This window comes from Astatotilapia calliptera, chromosome 9 (assembly GCF_900246225.1).
Source record: "Astatotilapia calliptera chromosome 9, fAstCal1.2, whole genome shotgun sequence".
NCBI classification, from domain to species: domain Eukaryota; kingdom Metazoa; phylum Chordata; class Actinopteri; order Cichliformes; family Cichlidae; genus Astatotilapia; species Astatotilapia calliptera.
In genome coordinates, this window is record NC_039310.1 from 19192750 (window position 1) to 19216429 (window position 23680).

The window sequence follows — 23680 nt, forward strand, 5'->3', positions numbered from 1 at the left end:
TTATGAAAGAGGATCCAAAACCAAATTTGTGTAAAGTTGCAAATAGAAATTTCCAGTTAACTCTGTCGAATGCTTTTTCTGCGTCTAAAGAGAATATTGTAGTTTCTAGGTTTTTACTGTATGAGTAGTCTATCAAATTAAGTCATCTACGTGTATTTGTTGATGAGTGCCTACCTTTTATGAAACCAGTTTGGTCAGGATGAATTAAGAGGGGGGTTATTTTCTCCAGTCTCTTTGAGAGAGCTTTGCAGATTATTTTAAGGTTTATAAGGGATATTGGACGATAGCTTGAGGGATATACAGGGTCTTTGCCTGGTTTTAGCAGGAGATTAATGTTTGCAGAATTCATATTTGATGGAAGTCTGCCCTTTTCTTTAATTTCCAACAACGTTCTGTAGAAAACTGGTGCTAGAATCGACCAGAATTCTTTGTAGAATTCTGCAGGAAAGCCATCTGGACCTGGAGCCTTATTATTGTGCATACTTATCAGGGCTTCCTGGAGTTCACCTGGTGTCAGTGGTGAATCCAGTGCCATTGCTTGAGTGTCCAATAATTTTGGAAGAGTTATATTGTCCAAAAACTGATCAATTTCTTTTTTAGATGGGTTTATTTGTGGTGAATACAACGTTTTATAGAAATTCCTGAAAATGTTGTTTATTTGTATCGGTTCATATAATGTGTTCCCAGATGAATCTTGAACAGCACATATAGTTGTTTTTTCTTTATTTATTTTTAGCTGGTTTGCTAGAAATTGACCGGATTTATTACCATGTTCGTAATTTTGTAGGCGTAGTCTTTGTACTAAGAATTTTGTTTTTTTATCAATTATCTCATTTAATTCTAGTTTTGTTTTACGTATTTTGTTCAATGTTTCCTGATCTTGGTGGGACGCGTAGGCTTCTTCTAGTGATTTGACTATTAATTTAAATGATAGAAAACCAAAACCATAGTTAAAGTAAGAAAATATCATTTTTGGTACTTACTGTATATATATATATATATATATATATATATATATATATATATATATATATATATATTTATATATAATTTTTTTTTTTTTTTTTTTTTTTTTTTAAATACAAGCACATTTAGCCACAATAAGCTATAGCAATATGGCTATAGTGCAGTAGGGTGTCAAAGAAGAATCTGTTTAAAGTGACTTTTATTTTTATGTATCAATAAAAATAACTGTTTCACAGGAAGAACCTATGTGATATATATTTGCATTAATTTAATTTTCTCCCTCACCTTATTTACTTGGCAGCATTGTGCCCTAAATTAATGGGACAGGATCACACTGAAAAAGCAGTTAACTTCAATTGAAGTATAGGGGCTAAAGCTTTAGAGCCAGAATGATACAGGATTTTAAGGATCGATACCGATATTTGGTTACTGTTTTTTTTTTTTTCCCATTCAGACACACAAAACAAACAGAATTTCCTAACAAAACTTGTTTGCAGTTGTTTATTTATTTGTTCATGCTCTACTGGTTGTTGCGTTTGTGCCATTCCAGACAAGCATGCTGCTAAAACGGAAGTTGCAGATTGCCTTGTGGTCAACGAGCAACTCAACACTGATAACATGGTGGAATGGTGTTTTTCCTGTCTCTTCTTAATTTTTTAGATTTTCATTTATCAACCATTATAAACGTTGGATCTGATAGACCGTCGAATATCTGCCGATAATTTCAGGCCCTCAACAAATCGACCAGGCTGTGAAACTATTACACCCTATTCAGTGACATAAACAGTATCCATGGCTCATCATAGTACTCAAGATAAGATCTTTAAACAATGGTGGCACGTTTCTTTGTTACAGCAGCAGCATTTCTTTGCAGTGACAGTACACTACCTTGACTATGCAAAAGAAGAGACATCATTAAATTGACATCCAAAATGAATCTCATTCACATGGAAGGCATGCTTCCTTCTTTACACTAAACAGTGGATAATGCTGGGATGGCACACCCTCGATAGTACAGAATCTAAAAAAAAGAAAAGGATATTTATTGGATATGTACTCAAATTTTACTTCAAAGGGAAAGTTGTCTTATTTAAAATGTACTTTTTTAATTTCTAGAAAATGTTACAATGGGTACAATGTGACAGTTATTGCACAGGAGAGAAAGGCTGTTAAAGCGAAAGGAGTCAAACATAACGATGGAGAAAATTGCAAATGAGACCTACCTCCCTGTGGAGAGGTGGGGTAATTAAGTTAAACCACTCCACACCACTCCACATCTGACAAATGAGGTGTCTCCTCAAAAGGTTAACAGTTTAGTTCAGATTAACTTCTCCGTCTCTTTCTCCCTCACTTGCATACGTGCATAGATTCTCAATTCAACACAAAATCTCTGTACATATCATATCGTCCTGAAGTATTTGAGCCACAGACGCTTCCTGTCCAAGCTTACCCCTTCCTGCCTTAAGGGCCAAATGTGAAAGCCACAGACCGCCCGCTGATTAGCAGTATAAAACCTGCTTCTGCCCACACATACCTATAGTACATTCCACAGCAGCAATTTCCCCTCACTTCAGTCAAAACCAAACGGCCTGTGATTCTGCTTTTTCAGCAGCGACTGCCTCTGTACACCACATTGGGTCTGACAGTTATGATGAATGTGAAACTGAGACATCAACATTAGCTCATACACAGGAACATGACAAGTCATAAACTGATGAAAATAGCCCCTTGGGAAGGAACGTGTCTAGAAAATTAAGCTCGAATCTGTCAAAGAAATCAGAAAATGTCGACTTCAACGACGGCTTGGTTGTCTGGTGCTGCAGCCAGTGTCAGCGGCCTGTTTTTCCTTTTTCTTTTTTAAAAAAAAGTAAACCTGTGTCAAATAGTCATCATGATTAGAGTATGTTAGAGCAGCTCTAGAAATAACTCAGTGGAATTTGCCTCATCTAAATGCTGATGTTGTGTGGCTTAGAGCCTTTTCCTCAGGCTCTTGCTGGAAAAAAAAAGAACTGTCTTGAACACTACTTGCTGGAGCCTTATTATATTAAATGGATGTCAAAAACTGTACAGTGTGGGCAAGCAATAATTAGGCAAACAACCATGCTTGCGGAGAAAATAGATGCAAGATAAAAGTGTTTCAGTCAAACTCTGTCTGTCCCAGTGTGTGTGTGTGTGTGTGTTTGAAAGCCAAAGAAAGACGGATACACAGAGACACTCAGTGTGTGCATGAGTGAGTCAGGCCATTGTTCCAGAAAATCTGACCCGAACCCAGGACATCCTGCAAACATTTATGCAACAGTGGTCTGACAAACAGTATGTTGTCATGAGAAAGCAAGCGTTGGCTTGCATGTCTGCATTAACAAAATACATGTAATATTCAAACTTTATAGGTCAGTGCTCTTTCATACTATGCCCCGTACACTTCACTTGATTCACTTTTCACTATAGTTCCACCTCGTGATCATGCGTGTACAGTGTGGGTGCTTTTCACTGTAACCAGTCTTGATTATTGCAATGCTACTTTCACTGCAAGGACAATGTTACATGATTTCACAAAGCAGAGCAGAATATGTTATATCACGGTCCCCTGGTCTTAGTCTGACAGGTTGACATGCGGAGTTGAGCTGGGGCGATTAAAGTAAATTACAATTGTTAAGAATAATGGCAGCCACCATCAGGGTCTTACTGTGTCATTCACTGAGATTTAAGTATAGATATGGTCCAAAAATTGCCATGCACCCCACCTGCTGCCAGTCCACACAAAGCCCACTGATTGGAGCTTGACTTCTTATAGAATCAACGTGGTGTTATAATAGCTTAGCCTAGCTTTCACCTTAAAAACAGGGGTATTAGTCTGCTTTCCCTGTAGTCATGGTGATCATTTTCCCCTTTGGGCTGCATAACATTGGAGATCTTTAAAAAAAAAAGACACAATGCAGGTTTCACAAGCATCCCAAAAAGCCAAAGTCGACCCATCTGTGGCTGTATTAGCCTAAACAACATCCACTACCAGGGTCCGACTACAATAGTGTTCAGTCACACGTCATGTTCTATGTAAACAAACACAAAGAATGCACACAGGCAACCAGAGGAACAGGTTTCATTGACTCGTTCTATACTTCCTTGCTGGACATGAAAGAATGTAAACATGAGAGTTGAGGTTGAAGCTTTAAACACAAACTCAACTGTTGTGAGCACAGCTTTCCACTTAAGATGCTAATTTGGCTCGAGCTCTGGGGAGCAGAGCTAGAGCCAACTGTAATTACCTGGTCCGATCTGCATGAAAGACGACGGTGGCTCGGTGTACTGTTAACCCTTCGCTCAACTTGGTGCTATAAGCGAGATATCAGAATGAGACAAGTTGAGCGAAGGGTTAACAGTACACAGTTGTCTTTCATGCAGATCGGACCTGCCGTAGTTGATACGATAGGAATGAATGTGTAGTAAAACATAATCAAGAAAAGAGTTCAACAATGGAAGCGCCAAATTGTCAGAGCTAATTAGCAAACGTGAGTCAAAAACTTAATGCCGCTGCAGTTCTACACAACTCCGAAGCATAAAGCCCCTGTCAGTCAGCTGGTCAGCTCTCAGTCTGTATGTCTGTGGACAGACCATCACCCTTTGTCTACCTTAGCCTAAATGACATTATTCCAAAATCCCCCAGTCATCCATTCCTATTCACTGCTACCGAATCCCTCCCTCCCTCCCACCTCTGATGCATTCCTCCTCTAATCCCCTCATCAAAATCCCCAGATGACCTTTCCAGAGATGGTTATATTTGTTTAATTGTTGCATTCATTTATAGCGTCTACAGCTGACCATGGAAGTGTGAAAAGATAAGATCCTACTACTTAAAAAAAAAAGTTCCAAAAATGTATATGCAAACAGTAACCTTGACTGTTACCATCTCATTCGTAAAATATTACACCGAAAAATCAAATGTAACCACAGTGCACTGCAGGATGATTATCTCTTACACCACTTAGGACATGCTGGACAACAGCTGAGCAACACTCCCCAACTGATTTTATCTGCTCACACATATACAAGTGAGCCAGGGTTATCACTAGCAGACATCGCCCTCTCCACTGAACAAGCAAGGTTAAAAAAACGGCAACTCTGCGCAACCCATCGGATGTAATCGTCAATGTGTGGTCATGAAGTAGAGAACGCCAACTTCACGAGGTTGTTTCGTGTCGTATTCGTTTACTTTGCATACAAGAATAAAAGTACAGATTTAGCTAAATGAATATGATCAAGCAAAAATCAAGTTCCACATTAGATGTAAAAAATAAATATATGTGAAGACAGCATTTACCATGCTTCAGAAATGACAGTCTTCTTCCGAAGGTGACTTCCATGTGAGACTGGAAACTCCCTGGCCTAAGGGAAACAGGGTTTCTTCCTCCAGTGTTATTTCAGCTCTCGAAGCACTCAGTACAACTGCCCTGTCCAGCTTCCTTCTCTTTCTGTTCTACCTCACAGCGGATGCCCCCCCTGCGCCCAGTCCAATGCACACACTCTCCCACATCCCTAACGATTCAGCAACACAATACAAACACACACAGTCCACACCAGGCAGACAGCAGGGGGAAGCCATTGTTTTTCTGTGTGCTTTTTACATTTGTGTAACACTAAGACTGTATCGGAGAGTGAAGGACATCTGCACAAGTCATGATGCTCAATATTTCTTATTTTCAGGCCATTCCAACATCTGAGGGGTGCAAAAGATCGGATTCCTGCAAACAGCTTTAAATTCCATGAGGTTTCCATTTTGAGATAAAAAAGGAAAAAAACTAAATACATTTATCTTAAAACAGCAGCTTCAGCATAAACTCTCAGCCCAATCTCAGCCTCCATCGCACTGCCTGAGGGTGCGACTGAAGACAGAAAGATGACACTTGTGTCTCAAGGAGATAAGACCCTTCTCCAAGGATCTCGAGGGCTTGGCAGGCCCTTATCCAGTAGTATAAACACATGGACACACCCATGAAAATATATGTATGATCACCTTGCTGCAGTGTTTCTGGGAAAGCTTTATTGAATGTTGGGATAATTACAAAAACAATTTGTGCTCCTTTGTTAAAAAGCTTTGTTGTGCTTCAGGCCTTGCACTCGTTCAAAGCCGTTACATAAGAAAGCAGGCCCAGACTTAAACTTAGACTGACAGATCATGTACTAGCCTTGCATGCAACGATTTGCACACGTCTATAAATGTGCACATACAAAAAAAAAAAAATCTCCCTTTCTCACCCTCTTGTCTCTCTTACCAAACAAATACATGCAAAATATTTGCTGACAGGGCTGGAGAGACACGTTCTGTTCAGACTTGCTCTTCAATATGACTTTATCAACAGAAAGACAGGTTTCGTAGTTCCCAACCCTTGGAGCATCCCAAAATAACACAAAAGCAACAGAGTATTCCTTCATGGCCAAAAACCACATCCACGTCCTGGGCTGTCAACACAGAGCGTCTCTCTCTCTGGGGGGAAAATAAAGGACTTTCCAGGTCTAATTTAAGCCACCCTGTGTGCATATCTGGGCATCAGAGGATGCGTGCGTGTGTGTAGCTCTGTGGTCAACATGACAAAGAGGGCTTTCTTCTCTTTAGGGCACTTTTAATCCTGTATCCTCTATGATGTCACACACACTGTATAATCTAATAGAAACAAGGCAGCATAATTTGATTTTCTTCCACCTCACCTTTTTTGATTACCATGAACAGGCCATTTTTTCTGGTTCTAAGTCACAGTATTTTGTCAAGTGTCAAGTCTCCTTCTACTCCCATGAAAGCAAGCCTGATAATGGCTTTGCTATTCGTGCCTAATTAACAAGTCACCAAAGACCACACAGCTCCTCCACCGAACCTAAGATTTATTATACCCGCTCTCCCAGAGGAGAGCTTTTTGGTGTGTCTTTGTGTTTGTGTGCACAGACAGACAAAAAAAGACAGATAATCACTAATAGGTTGAACTTTTCAGTAAGCCTGATCCACATTAGTTTTCACTGTCTTCCCCCTCCTCACCAAGGACTGGCCGTAGCATACAGTGTCTGTTATCCACTTCTAATTCCAGCGTCTTACTGCTGAGCTGCAAATGAGACCAAAAAGTAGCTATTCACACAAATAAATAGACACAAAATGCTGGCCCATGTGTTTGAGGTTACGCAATTGCTATGTGAGATTCAAGTCCTCTTCTTCAACGGAGAGCAGTGGAAATTAAAGCTTAAGGTGCTAAGTCACCATCATGTTTCCACTCTATGACACACTTGTTTTGTTGGCTGTCATGTTAGCACTAACTGCAATGTGTTAAACAGCCCGCTAAACACAATGTAGCACGGGCTGAGTTGCACGACTGTGTGAAGGGTTGTATAAACACGAACCAGAGCTAAGGTAAAGAACTGAATCTGTAGCACACGCTCTACTTCTGTCAAACCGGCTAATTTATTAATTCCAGTATCTGCCCATACTTGCCTGCTATACAGTACTCTACATTCCAGGTGTTCCCTATCTTCTTTATCGTCTTGTTTAGCAACAGTAAAACCTGTGTGAACCTTTGCATCTATACCGACTTCGACTAGCGTTGCTGCACTGCTCTCCTCTGTGCACCTAACACTGCATTGCCTTTATCTTCATTGAGAAGGGCCAAGTGGAAATAAATGCAGGAGATCAAAATGAAGTTTGAACCAGATGCTCAGAACTGGTCCTGTCAGTGGTAAAAAATCCTCTCGGTGTGCCTTTTGAAGTCAGGCTCATACCTTTGGCCTAAGGTGGAGTCCAGATGCTGGGTTGCATGCAAAGGCTTGCAAAAGAAGGGCACAAAAAAGGGGTAAAACAGCCCCTTTTGCCTAGTTATGATGTTTGGAATCTCTTGGCCTATATATAAGAACAATAACAATTTATGATATAAAGTAATATTGCTTATTTTATATTGTAGTGTTGGGATGGTTTTCAAAATCCATTTCAATAGATAATACATGCCCTTACTTGTAATTTGAAGTGTATTATGTTAAGATTGCTCAGAGTGAGTAATGCCTTTACTTTAACTTTGTGTTAAACTAACATTGCATTGAGCGTAACACTGTAAATGAATCTGGCATTTACTCAGGCTTCTACCCAAAGCGAAACTGAGCCCAGGAGTCTGTCTGACGAAAATGTTTTATCTAGCAAATACATTTTTCCTTGACCTTTTATTTTTCTACAGCATCAAGTTAGAATGAAAACTAGTAAACAAGATAAAGGGTAGATTGAATTTACACTCTTTTTAGAACATTTTCTTGTCGACTCGACTTGCAACTTTACCTCTTAAAACAGAGAAGCACTACAAAGGCAGCTTTTACCTTCTTTGTTTTCCTACAGCATGAAAGAGGTAAAAAAAGAAATAAATAAATAAAAAATCTGCAATGCTAAATAGAGGAGGGAGGCTAGCTTGCACACTAAAGGTTTGTAGTTCTCAGATGGCTGTTTCAAAGTTTCTAGACTTATTTTGAGGGAGGAGAAATAATATTAGGGAAAAAAACTTCCACATCAGGCGTGTTGTTGTGGACCGTTCGTTAGTCAAATAGTGGTGATGTTAATGCTCATGTGTTGACCAGCAGGTGTATACAGTAGCAAGCTCATTTGGCAATTTTAACACCAAGCAAGCTAAAGCAACTAAAATATGACTATTTTTAAGTTTTAAAATAATACAGGCAGACATTTAATTGTACCATCTAATTACACTAAATATATTACCCGACATTCCTTCTCATTTAAAGTTAAGGTTTCTTAAATCCAGATTGTTTCACCTCACATCCCTCTTTTTTATTTCCAGCACACCTTAAAATTTTAAAGTTGTTCTAAAATAATAATGATTCTAACTTTGGAGTTTTAAAGGAAAAGATGCGATGCAAATTTTGTGAGTGGCTTTACTGCAAGCCATATTTTTATATTATTACTACTAATATTGAAGAATTAAAACTGCACTGCAGAGTTCGCTGGATGTAATCAATGGGTCCTGCTTTGAACTTACCACACTTGCGAATCTCTAATTATTCAAGACCTCGCAGAAACCTTTTTTGTTCTATGAATATATGTAAATACAATTTTAAAAAGACAGAACAGAAAGTTTGATTTTTAGCACGACCACATATGATATGATATGAAAACACTGACTGCTATAATTTAACATTATTGGCAGGGACAGTGTTAATAATAATGAAGTCAGTGCTAAGTGAAATAAGGCTAGCATGGCGTTGAGTCCCTTCTCCTGTACACAGAGTCCCTACAGGAGCAGCCTTGCTTGTTATCTCTGCAACATAGTGGCGATGACAGGATAACATTCCATTTTAATAAAGCTGCAAGTTTAAAGACAAAAGTTTGCAAGTTTGGACAAAAAGTCAGCAGGGCCAATAAAGGATGGAAATGATCCCCATACCACCAAATGACCAAGAGGTTGTTATTTCATACCAGAGGTACATGAATGTGCACAGTTGACTGGTCAAGCATGCTTATAAAAAGGACCCTCAGAGATACTGTGCTCATCTTTAAGCAATCTTAACCAGCAAAAGGTGGATTAGAAAATGATCAGGGAATCCATTAAGATTGCTGAATACAACTAATTAATATGGGACTCATCGTATATCAAACTGTGCTTTACTCAAATGTCTAATCACCCTTTCCTGAACATTGTAGCTTAGTTATTAGGGTTTGTAAGAGAGCAGCAATGTTAATGAAATAATATAAGCAGTTACTCTCATGTAAGGCTCCTTGGGCTCCGACCGCTGTATTAGAAATGCTCCTGAGTGTTAACAAAGGAATGTAAGGGCGTGAGCTTAAACGTGTCCCATACATCAAGACTGCTGCAGATCCTTGTAGCAACTACCTGTACGTTAAGCCAACAATGCATCTGAAGATAACTGCTGATGTGCGACTTTAAGAAGGGCTAATACGGCTCTGAAGAGAAGACTGAAAAGAGCTCAGACCTGATTAGCTGGTCTGATTAACACACTGGCATTGCGTTTGAGACAGTGTGCAAAATTCTGTCTGGCTTCACTCATTATCAGCAGTGATCAGTGGCAGGTCCATCAGGGCCCTCTGTCAGAGCAGCTTAACCGCCCCCCACCCCAAACCCCCAACGACACTCGGGATTAGACACAGCCGTGGCGCCACTCTTTAAACCACTTGTCCCCTCGGTTGGGGTGCTGCGTCCCCCCCCCCGCCACGTGACCCCGGTTAATTGGCAGGTCAGTGCCTGTCCGTCATTAACCTTGCGGTTCTTGTTTGTGTTACCGAAAGCAGCTCTCAAAGTGTTACTTCATGCAGAGGTGGCAGATGCTATTAAAAAGCAATCCAGAGCCATTTCCAGGGTTTGATAATTAAAAACAGATGTTCTGCCGCAGACCTGCAGGACACACCGACTCATTGTGTGGTTTCAGATGCAAGGTGCAACACAGGGAGTGTCTTGTGAAAAGACATCCGTGGTTTTAAATATTTCAGCATGCAACACCTGAATGTGTGCATGGTGATGTCCCAGTCACTGCACGACTATTGTGCCGGAAGGGACAATGACAAATGATCTTTTCTTGTGTGGGCAGATTACTTAAAATCAGGAACAACACTCCCCCCAAGACTAGTTCTGCTACTTCTTCTGTTTTTTTTCCTCTTTTCTCTGATCACGGTCGCATCTCTCTCAGGGAGTCTATGCATGTTTGAAGCCAGTTTTATCTAGCTGACCTTGGCTTCAGGGAGCAAGAGTGTAGCAGGGCCACACAGAGAAAAGTATGTGCCTAAATGTTGCAATGCCTTGGACTCGGGGTTTTTCCCTTTTGGACTTTTGAATTGTTCTTTATGATTTAATGCTCCATTGGCTTCTGAGATTGATTATTCTTGATCACTGTCTTTACTCTTGAGTTCTTGATATCAGTGAATTGTTTTCAGTTAATATTTTGCTTAGGGATTAGTTTTGCTATTTTTTATGTTTTTATTTTGGTAGTCTTTTGTTTTTAGTATCTTGTTTCGCTTCCCCTGTCTCGTCATTGTGGATTTGTTTCAGCTGCGTCTCTTACCCTGGCGTTTCCCATCTCCCTGGTTTCCTCACGTGTTTATTTATAGCCTCGGTCTGTCTTAGATCACTGTTGCGTCTTACTGTTTATTTTCCTGCACACCTGCCTGCGAGTCTTTCCCCATTTAATTTATGGATGTTGTTTTCTGCCTATTGCAGTTATTCTTCTTTACCTGAATAAAAGCTTGATTTTTGTTCATTTACCCCGGTCTAAAGAATCTGCATTCGGGTCCACCTTCACACCAATACATGACAAATGGATTAAAAAGAGGCTTAGACATAGCATGATGTTTCACGTGTTGCAGCATTGGCCGACTGGATGACTACATCAGCGACCTGTGTTTGGGTAGCTGATAGAGTCCACTGTTGGTTGTAATATATAGTGAGGCAACTTTCTGTTGTACCCCTGCGCAAATATCGTGACCGCAGGTTGGTGGACTGACAGAGACTAGTTGGAAAACTTTACCCTATCACTCACACATTATTGTGAACATATACCCTTAATTCACGTTTTATCAAACATGTGTGCCATAAATACAATACCTATGGTAATTGCACAGAACACAACATGACAATGGCACCCTGTATATTTGGTATATTTGGGTGCCTTAAAAAGTCTTGTTTAAAAACTTTCTCTTTAATTAAAGAACAAACTGTTCAGATCACACTCTGACCGTTCATGTTGCAGGAGAACTGCATTATGAGCATCTCCTTCCCAAAAAAATTTGCCCATCTTGAAATATGTGCCCTCATAAGACATAGGCCAACAGATTATCACAGCTTGGGGGTGCAGACCTTTCAGTCTGTCTGTCTGTCTATATGATGCCCACAGCTGCAGACAGCTGTCCTAACATGGCCGCCCCACTCTGGAGAGAAACCCGGAGCCTGGCAAGTCACAGCTCATCAAACACAGACACTGGCACACAAGCGGAAGGAGGGAATTCATTGTGTGTGTGTGTTCGTGACCAGTCGAGCAGCTCGGTTTGTGCTTGTCTAAGCCCCTGGGCAGGGGGAGAGGGATGAGAGGATAGGTGGCGGTCAGGCCAACGGGATCTTATCTCATCTCCCTTGGGTGGAATCCAGGTTTTTTGCAGACCCAATGAAGAGCAGAGGAAATTAAAACACTTCTGCTTTTGTTGCGGATTTAAAGATCACAGAAGAATCAAGAATCAAGAGACCCCTTTTATAAGCATAAGGCAAGCAGTCTGTAGCTATGTGTGAGGGTATCTGTGTGATTATTCCTAAAAGACTGGGGTCATCACTTTTCGGGCTGACACAATATCATCTTCCTAACCTCTGGTTGACCTTGAAGCATCTCCGCCTTTGTAACTCAAACCTGCTTCTTCCTTCTGAAGCACGCATCGCCACTGATGTTGCTTTTCCTGTATGGTAGGCATGTTTGAATCTGCGTGAGAACGGTGGCAGGTCTATTTTTTTTCCCACACTTTCACAAGAATGTTGTTGTGGGCAAGATGACACATTTTCTGGCAGTTATTTTTTCCTTTAAATCTGAATAATTACACCCCTCAGGACACCGAATGACAAACACTTCAATAAACTTGTCATTATTTTCATTTTCTTCTGCTTCTGTTAGCAGTGAGTTATTGCATTATTCTTGACATCCAGAATTGGATCATGCCAACTGCATTCTTCACTCATCTTTTTCTCATTTATCAGCGTTGAATTTATTTTCCAGGCATTGGTGCTCGAAAGCTGCCTGCTTTTTGACAGCGTCTTGTATCTTCATCCTGGACACGATGTATTCAAGACCCATCAGCGCCCGAATCCCATCCCACATGTCTGAGTAACACATATGCAGTTTCTCTCCAAAAGAAAAAAAAAATCAATTTGAAGGTGTCACGCTTTGCAAACTGACAGTCAGCACCAGCAGATCTCTCATCTCAGTTCAGTGTTTCAGCAGCTGAGAGAAGAACTTCACAGGACATAAAACTTGACATTTTCAGAGTAACTGCATGTCACCTACAAATAAAGACAGTAAGCTCTCTGTGACTCCGGAATGACCCATAACATTTTTTTTTATACAAGCTCATCAAAAAACAAAAGAAACTACCATGTAACAGCATGTTTACAGGCGGCAAGTAGCAGCCTTGATTTTTTTCTGAGTAAATAACCTTCTCCAAAACCCTGAGAGATAAAAAAGAAACCGGAACTGTCCTGGCAGCCTAATCAGGGAAACAAGCCCACAGCTTTAGTCTACTCGTATTAGTGCATAAAATATTAAATGAAACATTAAAGCACGAGCCACAAAGTTTGGGAAAACACAGCAACTTTCAACAAGCTCCAATTGCGGATCTTTTTACGCATAAGCACACAGCCAAAAGAAATATAAGATGACACACAAGATCTCACACGCCTGGTATGAATCTTCACCTCAACTCACCAGCAACAACAACAACAGGAACCAGCCGCGTAGCAATCACAGCTATACTGTCATATAATCATCATCACCATCATTATCACGCAAGATGCAGCACGTTATTAAGGTATAACCCCAGACGTCCGTTCACAATGGATCATTTGCTTTGCAATTATAGCTACATAAGTGGCACAATTACGGGGATGCTGCACACGGGATTGCACATTTTGGATAATTTACACCTCAAGGCGTCGACCCAATTAAATATGTCGTTGCGGTTAAATACTTTTCGTCGATTTGTATTCTTGGGAGAGAAGGGGGAAAAAAACTCGTGCACCAAGTTTTGCATTTGCCTCTTGGAAGTTTGCAGCACCTGACAGCAGCCTGGTGCGCGCTGCCTCTGGCGCAATAGTGAAACTCCAGGGCGTTTCAGTGTGCTCATAAGAGCAACAATCCATGCATCTTTGTAGTACTTCCACGCGCACTAACATGTGAAAAGGCACTGGACGTCTAGAAAAAAAGAAACCAGTACATTTTCCGATGTATCCTACCTTTTCTTCTTCTCCCCTCTGACTGGACTCTCGTCTCCGTTGTGATAAATGTATTCCTTTGTACTTAAAAGAAAAAAAAGTTTATTCTTATTCTTCCGCGGGCTTCACGTACAGAGAGCCATGCTTCCAAACAACCTTCCGGTCCATAGCCTGCACAGCATTAAGAGCGCTCCTGCACTCACACACACACAGAGATCTCACACTGCCAGGATCCCAGCTCTCTCCGACAGGCACCTACAAGTAAACTGAGCCCTTCCAGCTGTGACATCACGAGTCACTATAGCAACTCTGACTCCACCCAGCCGGGAGCCGAACTTACCTGTCTGACTATCTAAACTTCACAACAGAAGTCTTCCTTTTTATCCCCACTCGTGCGCAGGATAAAACCACCAAATATACACTTACCCCCTCCCCTCCATTTTTCTCACCAATGAGAATCGGTGATTGATTCGAAGGAGAAAACGATGCATGTGCACAGTGCAAGCCCACTGTGTTCAGAAAGCAAACAAACCGGTTGATCAACCTGTGCAAATTCGATACCATCATTCATGACGAGTGATATTAGGCTATAATATTGAAACTGCACCTCATGAAAAGGCATCGCTTTGCATGTGGGCTGGCCCGAAAACAGCACACACACACACAAAATTCTTTCTTCTTTCACAATACCTTGTGCCATTTCCTGGAGCTCCCTGTGGCTTTGTGCCAGTCTCACTATTACCTCGATTGTTTTGGCTACAAAGCCAGCTAGCCTCCCCTCCATCTTTTATCTCCTCTGACCCTGAGCAAACGAACCAGATCAGGTGAGCCAAATGTCCACCTAGAGACTCCCTTTGTGCTTACGTCCTTACTGACTTCAGAAAGGTGAAGCACAAGGAGAATTTATAACCTTTAAAAGTTCCCACATAACAGTGGGAAAGGCATATTTCACACAAACGCATATTTTAATACTAACACCTGTTAATTAAATAATGGATACCAAAACAGGAAAGTATGACCCGCTGGTTTGACCCGCTTTTTTCCCCCTCCAACTCCTTCATAAAAATACAACCTCATTGCTCCACAGCAGCTGTGGGAGGGAAATGTGACAGGCAGATTTATTGGACACATTTCACATCTAACCTGCAGCAACAAAACAGGAAGGAAAGAGTTGTGCAGATAAAACTGCAGTTTATAAAGGAACTGAAAACTATCTATTCCAAGACTGGATAAAGGCATTTTCATATCTTATACCTAATTCTGTGGAAACTAGTTATTTACTTTGTGACCTAACTGGTACTATCATGTTGAATATGGTCGTGCTGTAATGAACTGAACTAAATCGCAACATTAAATACAGTCTGATTAATGCAATTCTAAAAAACAGTATTATTATCTTCTTTTAGTTCAGCTAAAATGTCCTGTATGTACTATATTGATAAGTACATAGCTATACATCACTGTACACAAATAAATATTATATTATTACTGACAATATTTACTGTCAAGTCATGATGTATATAATTTATTCCAACATCTTCTCACTCTGCACTGCATTGCACCTGTGTACGTATCAAAATAAATATGCTATACATGTTGTGATTATCCGTTTCAATATTCTGTGAAGTACATTGAGAGCAATGAAAAAAACAGAGCCCAATTCCTTGTATGTGTAGACGGACTTAGTCAGTAAAGCTGTCTGTTTGTGAAGTAGAGGAAAACGTCTTGTTCTTTAACTGTTAAGTGTGCCATAAGCAACAGCACCTACCATACAGATGAATTTAGCTCAAAATCAGGTTGAGAGAAGATTTCTTTTTAAAAAATAGGATCTGAAATGCTTGTTGATGCACTTATTTATTCCACAGATAAGAAAGTATAGAAAGAAAGTATAGTGGCTCAATGCATAACACTGTTACCTGTGGGGGGTTCAAACTTGGGCAAGTTGTGGCTGGCACCTTGGCCCAGGACACTAGATCTTCCCAGCATTTGAAATCTCAAGAAGTCTCGTTTTTGTTTATTTATTCATTTTTTTATGTTCAAACCAGGTGCGCCTGGTCGAACAACATAACACACGATGATCTTTCTGCAGCCTACTGACCTGTTCCCTCAGCCTTTCCTGGTGACCCATGATCGCCGAAGCATGGTGGGGGTATTTTTGCTTCAGATGCTCCAGAAAGGCCTCCCTCTTCTTGTCCATATCTGGCGGCTGCATAGCCAGAATCTCCCTGGTGCTGCGAGCTCCTCCTAAAGTGTGCCTTCGGGGGATTGTGCGACTGCCTTTGGCATCCCCTCTTGAAGGGGCAGTCCCATTTGGGGACGCCTGTCTGCGGCTTATGTGCTCAGCGTCCTCTGGGGACGTTACCTTTAGGTTGCTTTTGGTTTGTTCTGAGGAAGGGACACACACACACACACACAAACACACACACAAAGAGAAAAGGGGTCAAATGTGACGCACTCACGTTTCGACATCAAGAGCGTGTGTGTGCATGCATGTCATTCTTCCATAAGTCAAAAGTAGGGCATGTCAGTGCAAATCAGCCATCTGTAACTTTGTGAAAAGGAAATAAATAATATTCTCTCTTCTTGGTATAACAAAGTCTGTGTGTGAATATGAAGAACAAACATTTTATGCATATTTGAATGACTGTTAGCAACACTCATATGCAAACACTGGTACACACTTCATTACATATTCATGCAGTTTTAAATTTCTGCAATAAATCCTGGATTGAACGTGACAGACACAACACTGAAGATGAAAACGTTAAATTGAAACAGCTGTTCAGGTTTCTTTCCGTTACGAAACACAAGGAAACCCAGTAACAGAAGGAGGCACAAATGGAGAAACTCGGAGACGATATCCAGAGCATCTGTTTATGCATCAAGTGCCTCATGAAACTGGGGGAGTAAACAGAAGCTGCCAGGTGCAATCATTTCAACTTTTTCAGGAATGAAAATAAATAAATAAATAAATATCAGAGGAGCTACCTGCACATGTGGAGCTCCCAAATATTCCATGTGTTCACAGAATTAAAGAAAAGCAAGCAGCCCTCCAGCCATTTTTCAACCTTTTATGTCCCTTCAGGAACATTTTTTTTTACCCTTTTATCACATGTTAAAAATACGCAGAACACACATATTTTATGTGGTGTGGAACTGAGGTAAAGACAGCCCTGTACTGTTGTTATGATGTCTTAAATCAATCATTGCACGAAGAGAAGAGAAGAGAAGAGAAGAGAAGAGAAGAGAAGAGAAGAGAAGAGAAGAGAAGAGAAGAGAATGAAGGAGGCGGTTCTTCAACTGTGGAAAAGAGGGGGGAAAGCAATAAAGCAAGCTGATCTGCTGCCTTGTTTTGTAGACAGGTAGCTGGAGCTGTAATGTGTACCTTTCAGAGGGTGATGACGGAAAATAAAGGACCTCTTACAGAGTTCAGCTCTTCAACAGCTGAAGGAGGAAATTTCGAGTGATTTGCCACTATTTTGCGGGTTGCTTAACGCAGCTTTTCTTGTCTTTTTCTTTGAAAGCTTGAAAGTGTGCTGTGAGCCACAGATGAAAAGGCAATTTCTCGTTTTCTTCTCAGACATGTTTGGACTAAACTAGTTTCGGAGATTTAACTATTGGAGTAATTTGTATTTTTTTAAAAAAGTGCTTGTTTTCTTCCAGCATCTACTACATCCTTTCCACCTTTCTTTCAATCTAGAGTTGTGTCTGTTTTGCTCTAACCTGCAGATCTGCAAAGCATAAAACTGCTTTCATCACTAAGCACAAAAGGCAGGCTTAATTTTTTCATAATTATCGTGCGGTGGTGCGTCACGCTCAGAGCCCGTCACCAGCGCACCCACACCCCCACCCTGCTCAAGTTCAGAGCAGCAAGACCTCTCATGTATTTCCAATTTCTATTTTTAACTCCCAAACACAGTTTCCCCCACTGCTAACCAAATTACACTCAGCAGACAAAACACACTCAAACCCTCTAAAGGATGTGAATTCATTTGCTGGTTTCATGTCACAAAGCTCATTACCTTCCTCAAGTGAGCAATCTCTGTCTTCATCTGCAATTTCTTCTTCCATCGCGCTCTGAGATCAATGCGCTCAGTGCCCGTGAAAAAGCGAGGCCGGGGGACTCAGCCAACTGCTTGCTTAGAGATTCCAGACATGGCTCACATGGAAAAGGGGGCTTGAGATAGGCCCTGCCCCACAGCCCCAGGATAGACTGGTGGGGATTTAGAAAGTCAACTGCATTCCAGGACAGAGAGTGACTAGATCCTCACCCCTGAGCTAAAAGCTCTACTGTTGCTGCCATGCATTGGTCACAGACTGTGTAAAGCAAATGGTATAAAGACCACTACAAAAGAAGATACTGACAAGAAGCATCAAGAAATCTTTTTAAAACTGGACACTGAGAGAGGTGTCAAACAGCCTGTGACACACAAACACATATGCATGCTCTCACAGACAGAGTCTGTTCTTTATCAAGACTTTGTCTGCAGGCTGTCTCTTGTTTAGCTCTCCGTCCCTGTTGAGGGGCCCACTAGACGCTAGCATGCATCCAAATGTGTCATAACCTATTTCTGAGCCACATCCAAACGTCTCTCAGGCTGTGGCAGCGAGCTAATATGTGATCGAGTTATCTGATCAGCAAAACAGAATAAGACAAGCATCACTCCTGCAGGCAGTGTTGATTCCAACTGGGAAGTTCTCAGGAGACACCAGAGGCTCACGCTGGCTCCTGATCTTCAGCTTCTGTACAGCAACACAACATTTTGTGCAAATGTGTTCGCTGGCTTCATACGTGTGTGTGTGTCTGGGTTTTTTTGTTGTTGTTTTTTTTAAAGCAGGGGGATAGGGAAGACATACATCCAATGTCATTTCTTTGCAGCTGCTGATGTAAGTGACCGGATCTAAATGTAAGAGAGGAAGGCAAAAGTTGATGTACCTTAACAGAAGACGTGAGGGGATCAATAGCGTAGCTTGTGGGCCGTGTAACTGAAACTGCCAGGCCGAGCGCACGAACAAACATGCGGCAGCTGACCTCTAATGTCTAACATATGGAGACGAGGCTTCTTCCACCCACTTTCTGTCTGCTTTCACCCACCCATGTGCCCAGATGCTTCACTGTAAAAGTCAGAATTAGCCGGCCAGTAGACAGGGAAATCATTGAGTCAAAGTGTGAAAAGACATGTGCAAATGAAGTATTTTCATCCAGTGTGACTGCAGATAAGTAGGAAAAACAGTGAGTCAATGCAGCCTGCTGTTTTAACTTTGCAGTAAAATGTTATTTAAAAGCCTTTATTGGCTGGCAATGACAAAATGAGCACTAAGTTGCTTTACTAAAACTAGCTTTGTTGCAAGCTTAGCCATCTCAGTAACATCAGTGTTTGTGTGTGAAAAATTCCTCAGTCAGGACAATGACACATACATCATCCCAAGCAACCACCAGGTCAGTTCGGCTAAACCAAACACATAATTAAAGCAGCTCCTCCAAACCAACAATTACATCCTGCGCTCCTTTACTGACAGCTTTCCAGACCCCAAAAAAACGACCTGCTTCTTTAAGAATGTCACAGGGGATATTCAAGTCAATTGCTTCTCACTCCAGTGGCTCAAGAGTGTAATTCTCTCTTTCACAGCTGCCATGTTGACTAAATGATGGCCCTCTCAGTTGAAAGACAACACGAAGCACTTGTGCATGAACACCAGGTCTTACAAGGAGCAGGGGCGTCCCACTGTTACTGCAGTTACTTTCTCGCCGTCACGTATTTATGGAGGAATGTATCCCTGTGCACACTCCCACTCTCCCCTACTATTACTATCCCATAACTACGCAGTTAGATACAAAGCCCTGTTGTGTGCAATAAAAGTAGGGTTCATGTAGAAATGCCCTAAAGACATGACTGGTGATGCACGTAACCGCTCTGGTCCACTGTCGAGTATCTGAAAGAATTTTTATTATGTAAAACTTATCAGAGTTAGAATATCAGTTAATCCTTCATGTGGAACTGAGCCATGCATACACAGAGGATCTCATTTAAATATGATTACAGTAAGTCGGGCTCCTAATGTTGTAATAATATCCATTTTAACAAGTCATTAAGACTATTACAGAGACAAAAAAAATCCTTGTTTGAATAAACACTGCCTTCAGGGTGTAATGATTATGACCCACTTTAAATTTTTAACCATGCTAGTGGTGAGGGATAACAGTGCTGTGTCATCTGTTAGCCAGTTGGCCTAATATAAAATTTTGCACACACATGCATGAATTCCTCTGACTTCTCATTCAGCTACTGGCAAGACAAATGTTTTACCTCGACATCTCCTGGGTTCATTTATTTCATTTTTTCTTCTTCTTTTGCACAAATTCTGAACATTAAGTCTGAATCCTAATGTATTTTGTGATTTTATTTATTTTACTTTACCCCTTATGTCATCCTGTTAGAGTTTTAACCTTTTGGTTTTAAATTAAATGTACTGATAGAGATCTGGTAGGCAACTAGCTATGGCTAACTCTCTCTCTTCTTCTTTTTTTTTTTTTTTTTTACCGTGGCAGTGACCTGAAATATGAACGTATTGATATACAGCACAGTTCAAAAGCCATTCTTCATCTTTTTACAGTTTGCTCCCAAAGACCGAGACTGGTCTTTCAAAGTTATTTTTTAGACTTTGGCTGCTTCTTCATTCATGCTCAGTCCAGCCTTTGTACCTGACCATGTTGAAAGGAATATTTTTAAGTCACTTAACATTGACCTATCAATCATTCAAGCATAAAAACGGCACCATGCTAAAGGAATAAACCAGTGTTTTGTCTACACATGACAGACATCTTAGCAAAGAACCAAATTTAAATAGCATCTTCAGGCACTTTGTTATTAGCAACCTGTCTCAAAACACTTTCCATTTCTTTAGATGACAAATACCAAAAACAAGTCTGACAGACATAAAAGTGTATTTTAGGAGGCCAAAAAAAGAAGTGGCAGGTGGAGGCTCTGTCGTGGTTTCAACTAGTGGTCTTGGAGGTATTGTATAAACTGATGGAATTATCAAAGCAGAAAAGCACCATCAGATTTGATCCACCAGACAGCAATGCTATCTAGAATACATCTGATTCAGAATGGCTTCATTTTTCAGCATGACAGTAATACCAAACACACTGCGAATGAAGTAGAAGCATACCTGGAAACAAAAACATACACTGGAACACTATCAGTCCTAGACTAGCCTTAAGCATGGACCTCAAGATTACTGAAGCAATATGGGATCATCTTGACAATGAACAGGACAAAAAGCACCCATATATTCAAGTAAGAGCTTTGAATGTCCTTCAAGAAGCCTGGAGAACTATTCCTGAAGACTACTTACAGAATTTACAAGAAAGCTTGTTTAAGAGAGTTCAGGCTGTTAAGTACAAACTGTACCATTCTATAGACTACTTCCCATTTTCCTAGCAAAATAAAAAGAAATAAATAGGATGCTAAAGACTTTTACACGGTACTGGAAATTAAATTAAACAGTCCAAATAGTTATTGTCAAAACTAAAATTTTGTTTTTCCATTTGCTTTCCTATCACTTTTACCTTTTCTGTTAAGACCAGCTGATTCCATGTCCTCCACTTATCACATTACCGTCCTCCACCCACAGCCAGAGCTGCACACTGACACTGCCAAGCTGCAGTCACGGGCTAATGCGAGTGCCATTGGAGGTGACCTTCTGAAAATAAACCAGTTTCTACAGTGAAATCTCGCTGATTGCTGATCTGATAGAGAAGCTGTTTCCGTGGAGGTAAGTGACAAAGAATTATAAAACCCCTTTGCAATGCAGCTCTGCAACATTTCTCGAAACTAACTCATATGAACACAAACGCAGGCATTCAAGCATTTGCATGCAGGGGATATCTGACTTCCTGTGTGGGTATCTGTTTCACTTTTTACAGATACGAGGCAGAAAAACGAAAACTTGTCCGGCAAATCAACACATGCAAAATGATTTCTGATACAGAGAAAGGGCCAGATAGACTATTTCCATAAGGAGGAACGCCACTTCCAGTGTAGCTTAAGACTCAAGGAAACTACCCACCAATCAGAGAGGCTCTGTGAAGAAAGTGACTCAAAAACCTTCCCTTGAAAATCCTGTGGCTGAGTGGGCTGTTGTTTTGATTCAAGGGGTTGATTATATCATTTTCAGGTCAGGATGACACCAATCTGCAGAGAACAACGGGCTGTTATATTTGAAAGAAAATCTTGCGATCTAGCTGGAATTCATGACTTATTAGAACTTAAATTTTTATCCCATAATTTTATCGTATGCATGTGTTGTTTTTGTTGCTCCCCTTCTAGTGTAATACAATCCTCTTTCTTCCTTTGCCTTTGTTTACGTGACTTGTTAAATCAGGAGTGCTCCACAAAGCCTCTGTGTGCAGAAGCGCATTCACCCATAGCTGTGGTGTCCATACGGGACACTGGGCCTGTCATATTGCACCCTACAGTAAATAAACAGCAGTGTTTTCCAAATGTCTCTGGCTATCCTTCCCATTAAGAATATAAAACAGTCCACTCCATTGTGGAGGATTTAAACACTGCATATGACATAAACATATTACAACTTACAAAGATATTCCTAAATAGATTCCTCTATTTAGAAATATAATATAAGTTATTTTTCTATTTTCTTTACATTTTCTGCCTTTCTGTCATTTTTTCCCCCTCAACCCTCCCACACTTGTTCCCATCGCTATCTCGCACCTAATGAGGCATATCCCAGCTGCCGTGTCACTAGTAATGACCATTGCTCTTAGCCAAGACCACCACAACATCTGTCTCAGCTCAAACGAGCAGATACTCAAACTTCCGCGGCGCGCACCCCAATCACAGTTTTCTCTTTCAATTAAGATATATGCACGTAGGTATGCACAGATACAGACGCTGTGGATGTCGTGTGCATTTGAGTGTACGTAGTCAGATACTCTGGCCTTTCCAGACTTTCCACTCTGCTGAAGCCATATAAACAGACAGGCCTGCCAACCTGACAGGCAGTCGGCCAAAAGATATGAGTTACAGACATTTGGTCTCGTGTGTATGTGGCTGTCAGCGCTGGGAAAAGTAGCAGCGGTGTGGTAAAGTGGATGTGATGTGAAAACGGTTATGGAAGAGCAGAGAATGTGACAGCTTAGCATTGCAAAGTGATGGTTAAATACATATTTATCAAACTGGATATGCTGAGAACGTTCAAGTAAAGCTTATTGCTGTAGCTGGACTCAATGAAGCATGGCAAACCGATTTTACTGCTTAGACACTACCTTGAAGTGGAATGGCTTATCGCAAGTGGTGGATGAGACTCGCAGATCTTTAACTGAAGTGCAGAGTCAATGGCATCTCAATGGACTACAGCTTCAATAAAATTAAACTCAGGTCAGGTCTGACATCAACATGCATCGTGGGTAATCCGACGAATAAGTGGACAGCTGTTGAAAAACGCTTGTAATCTCTTTTGTAATCTAAATTCTGAGTAGTATTTGGTTGCAATCAGATAAACATACCATGTGGCCCGAGACAAATTTAAAAAATCAAGTGTGAAGTACTGAGACTCTTCATCGACACTTAGAGCTGCTCATTTGTGATCGGATCACTGCAAAACGCATCTCAGTACATGGTGTGAGCAGAGCCATAGTCTATGACATAAGCAGGACATGGTCTTAGTTTCTTGTGAAATGAAATAATACTTGAGACCTGATGAAATCCTTGATAACACACACACATTTTGTTACTTCTTGT

The 23680-nt window shown here is 40.8% G+C and overlaps 1 protein-coding gene and 1 long non-coding RNA gene across 19 annotated transcripts in view; one reads left to right on the plus strand and one right to left on the minus strand.

Annotated features, from left to right (window-relative positions):
* Window positions 1–23680, minus strand: part of kiaa1217 (KIAA1217 ortholog) — a 102943-nt gene that overhangs the window by 33284 nt on the left and 45979 nt on the right. For 14 of the 18 annotated variants that reach the window (XM_026179752.1, XM_026179749.1, XM_026179751.1 and 11 more), the window contains exon 2: window positions 16012–16298. In XM_026179752.1, the coding sequence (XP_026035537.1) occupies window positions 16012–16298 (287 nt within the window). Of the gene's footprint in view, window positions 1–5284; window positions 5941–13934; window positions 14011–16011; window positions 16299–17935; window positions 18151–21486; window positions 21587–23680 lie in introns of those variants that run through there. The other 4 variants (XM_026179757.1, XM_026179756.1, XM_026179762.1 and 1 more) reach the window with 4 other exon arrangements.
* On the plus strand, window positions 21630–22420 carry LOC113029116 (uncharacterized). Its single transcript, XR_003273347.1, has 2 exons — window positions 21630–21692; window positions 21844–22420. It is a non-coding gene; the product is annotated as an uncharacterized LOC113029116 (long non-coding RNA).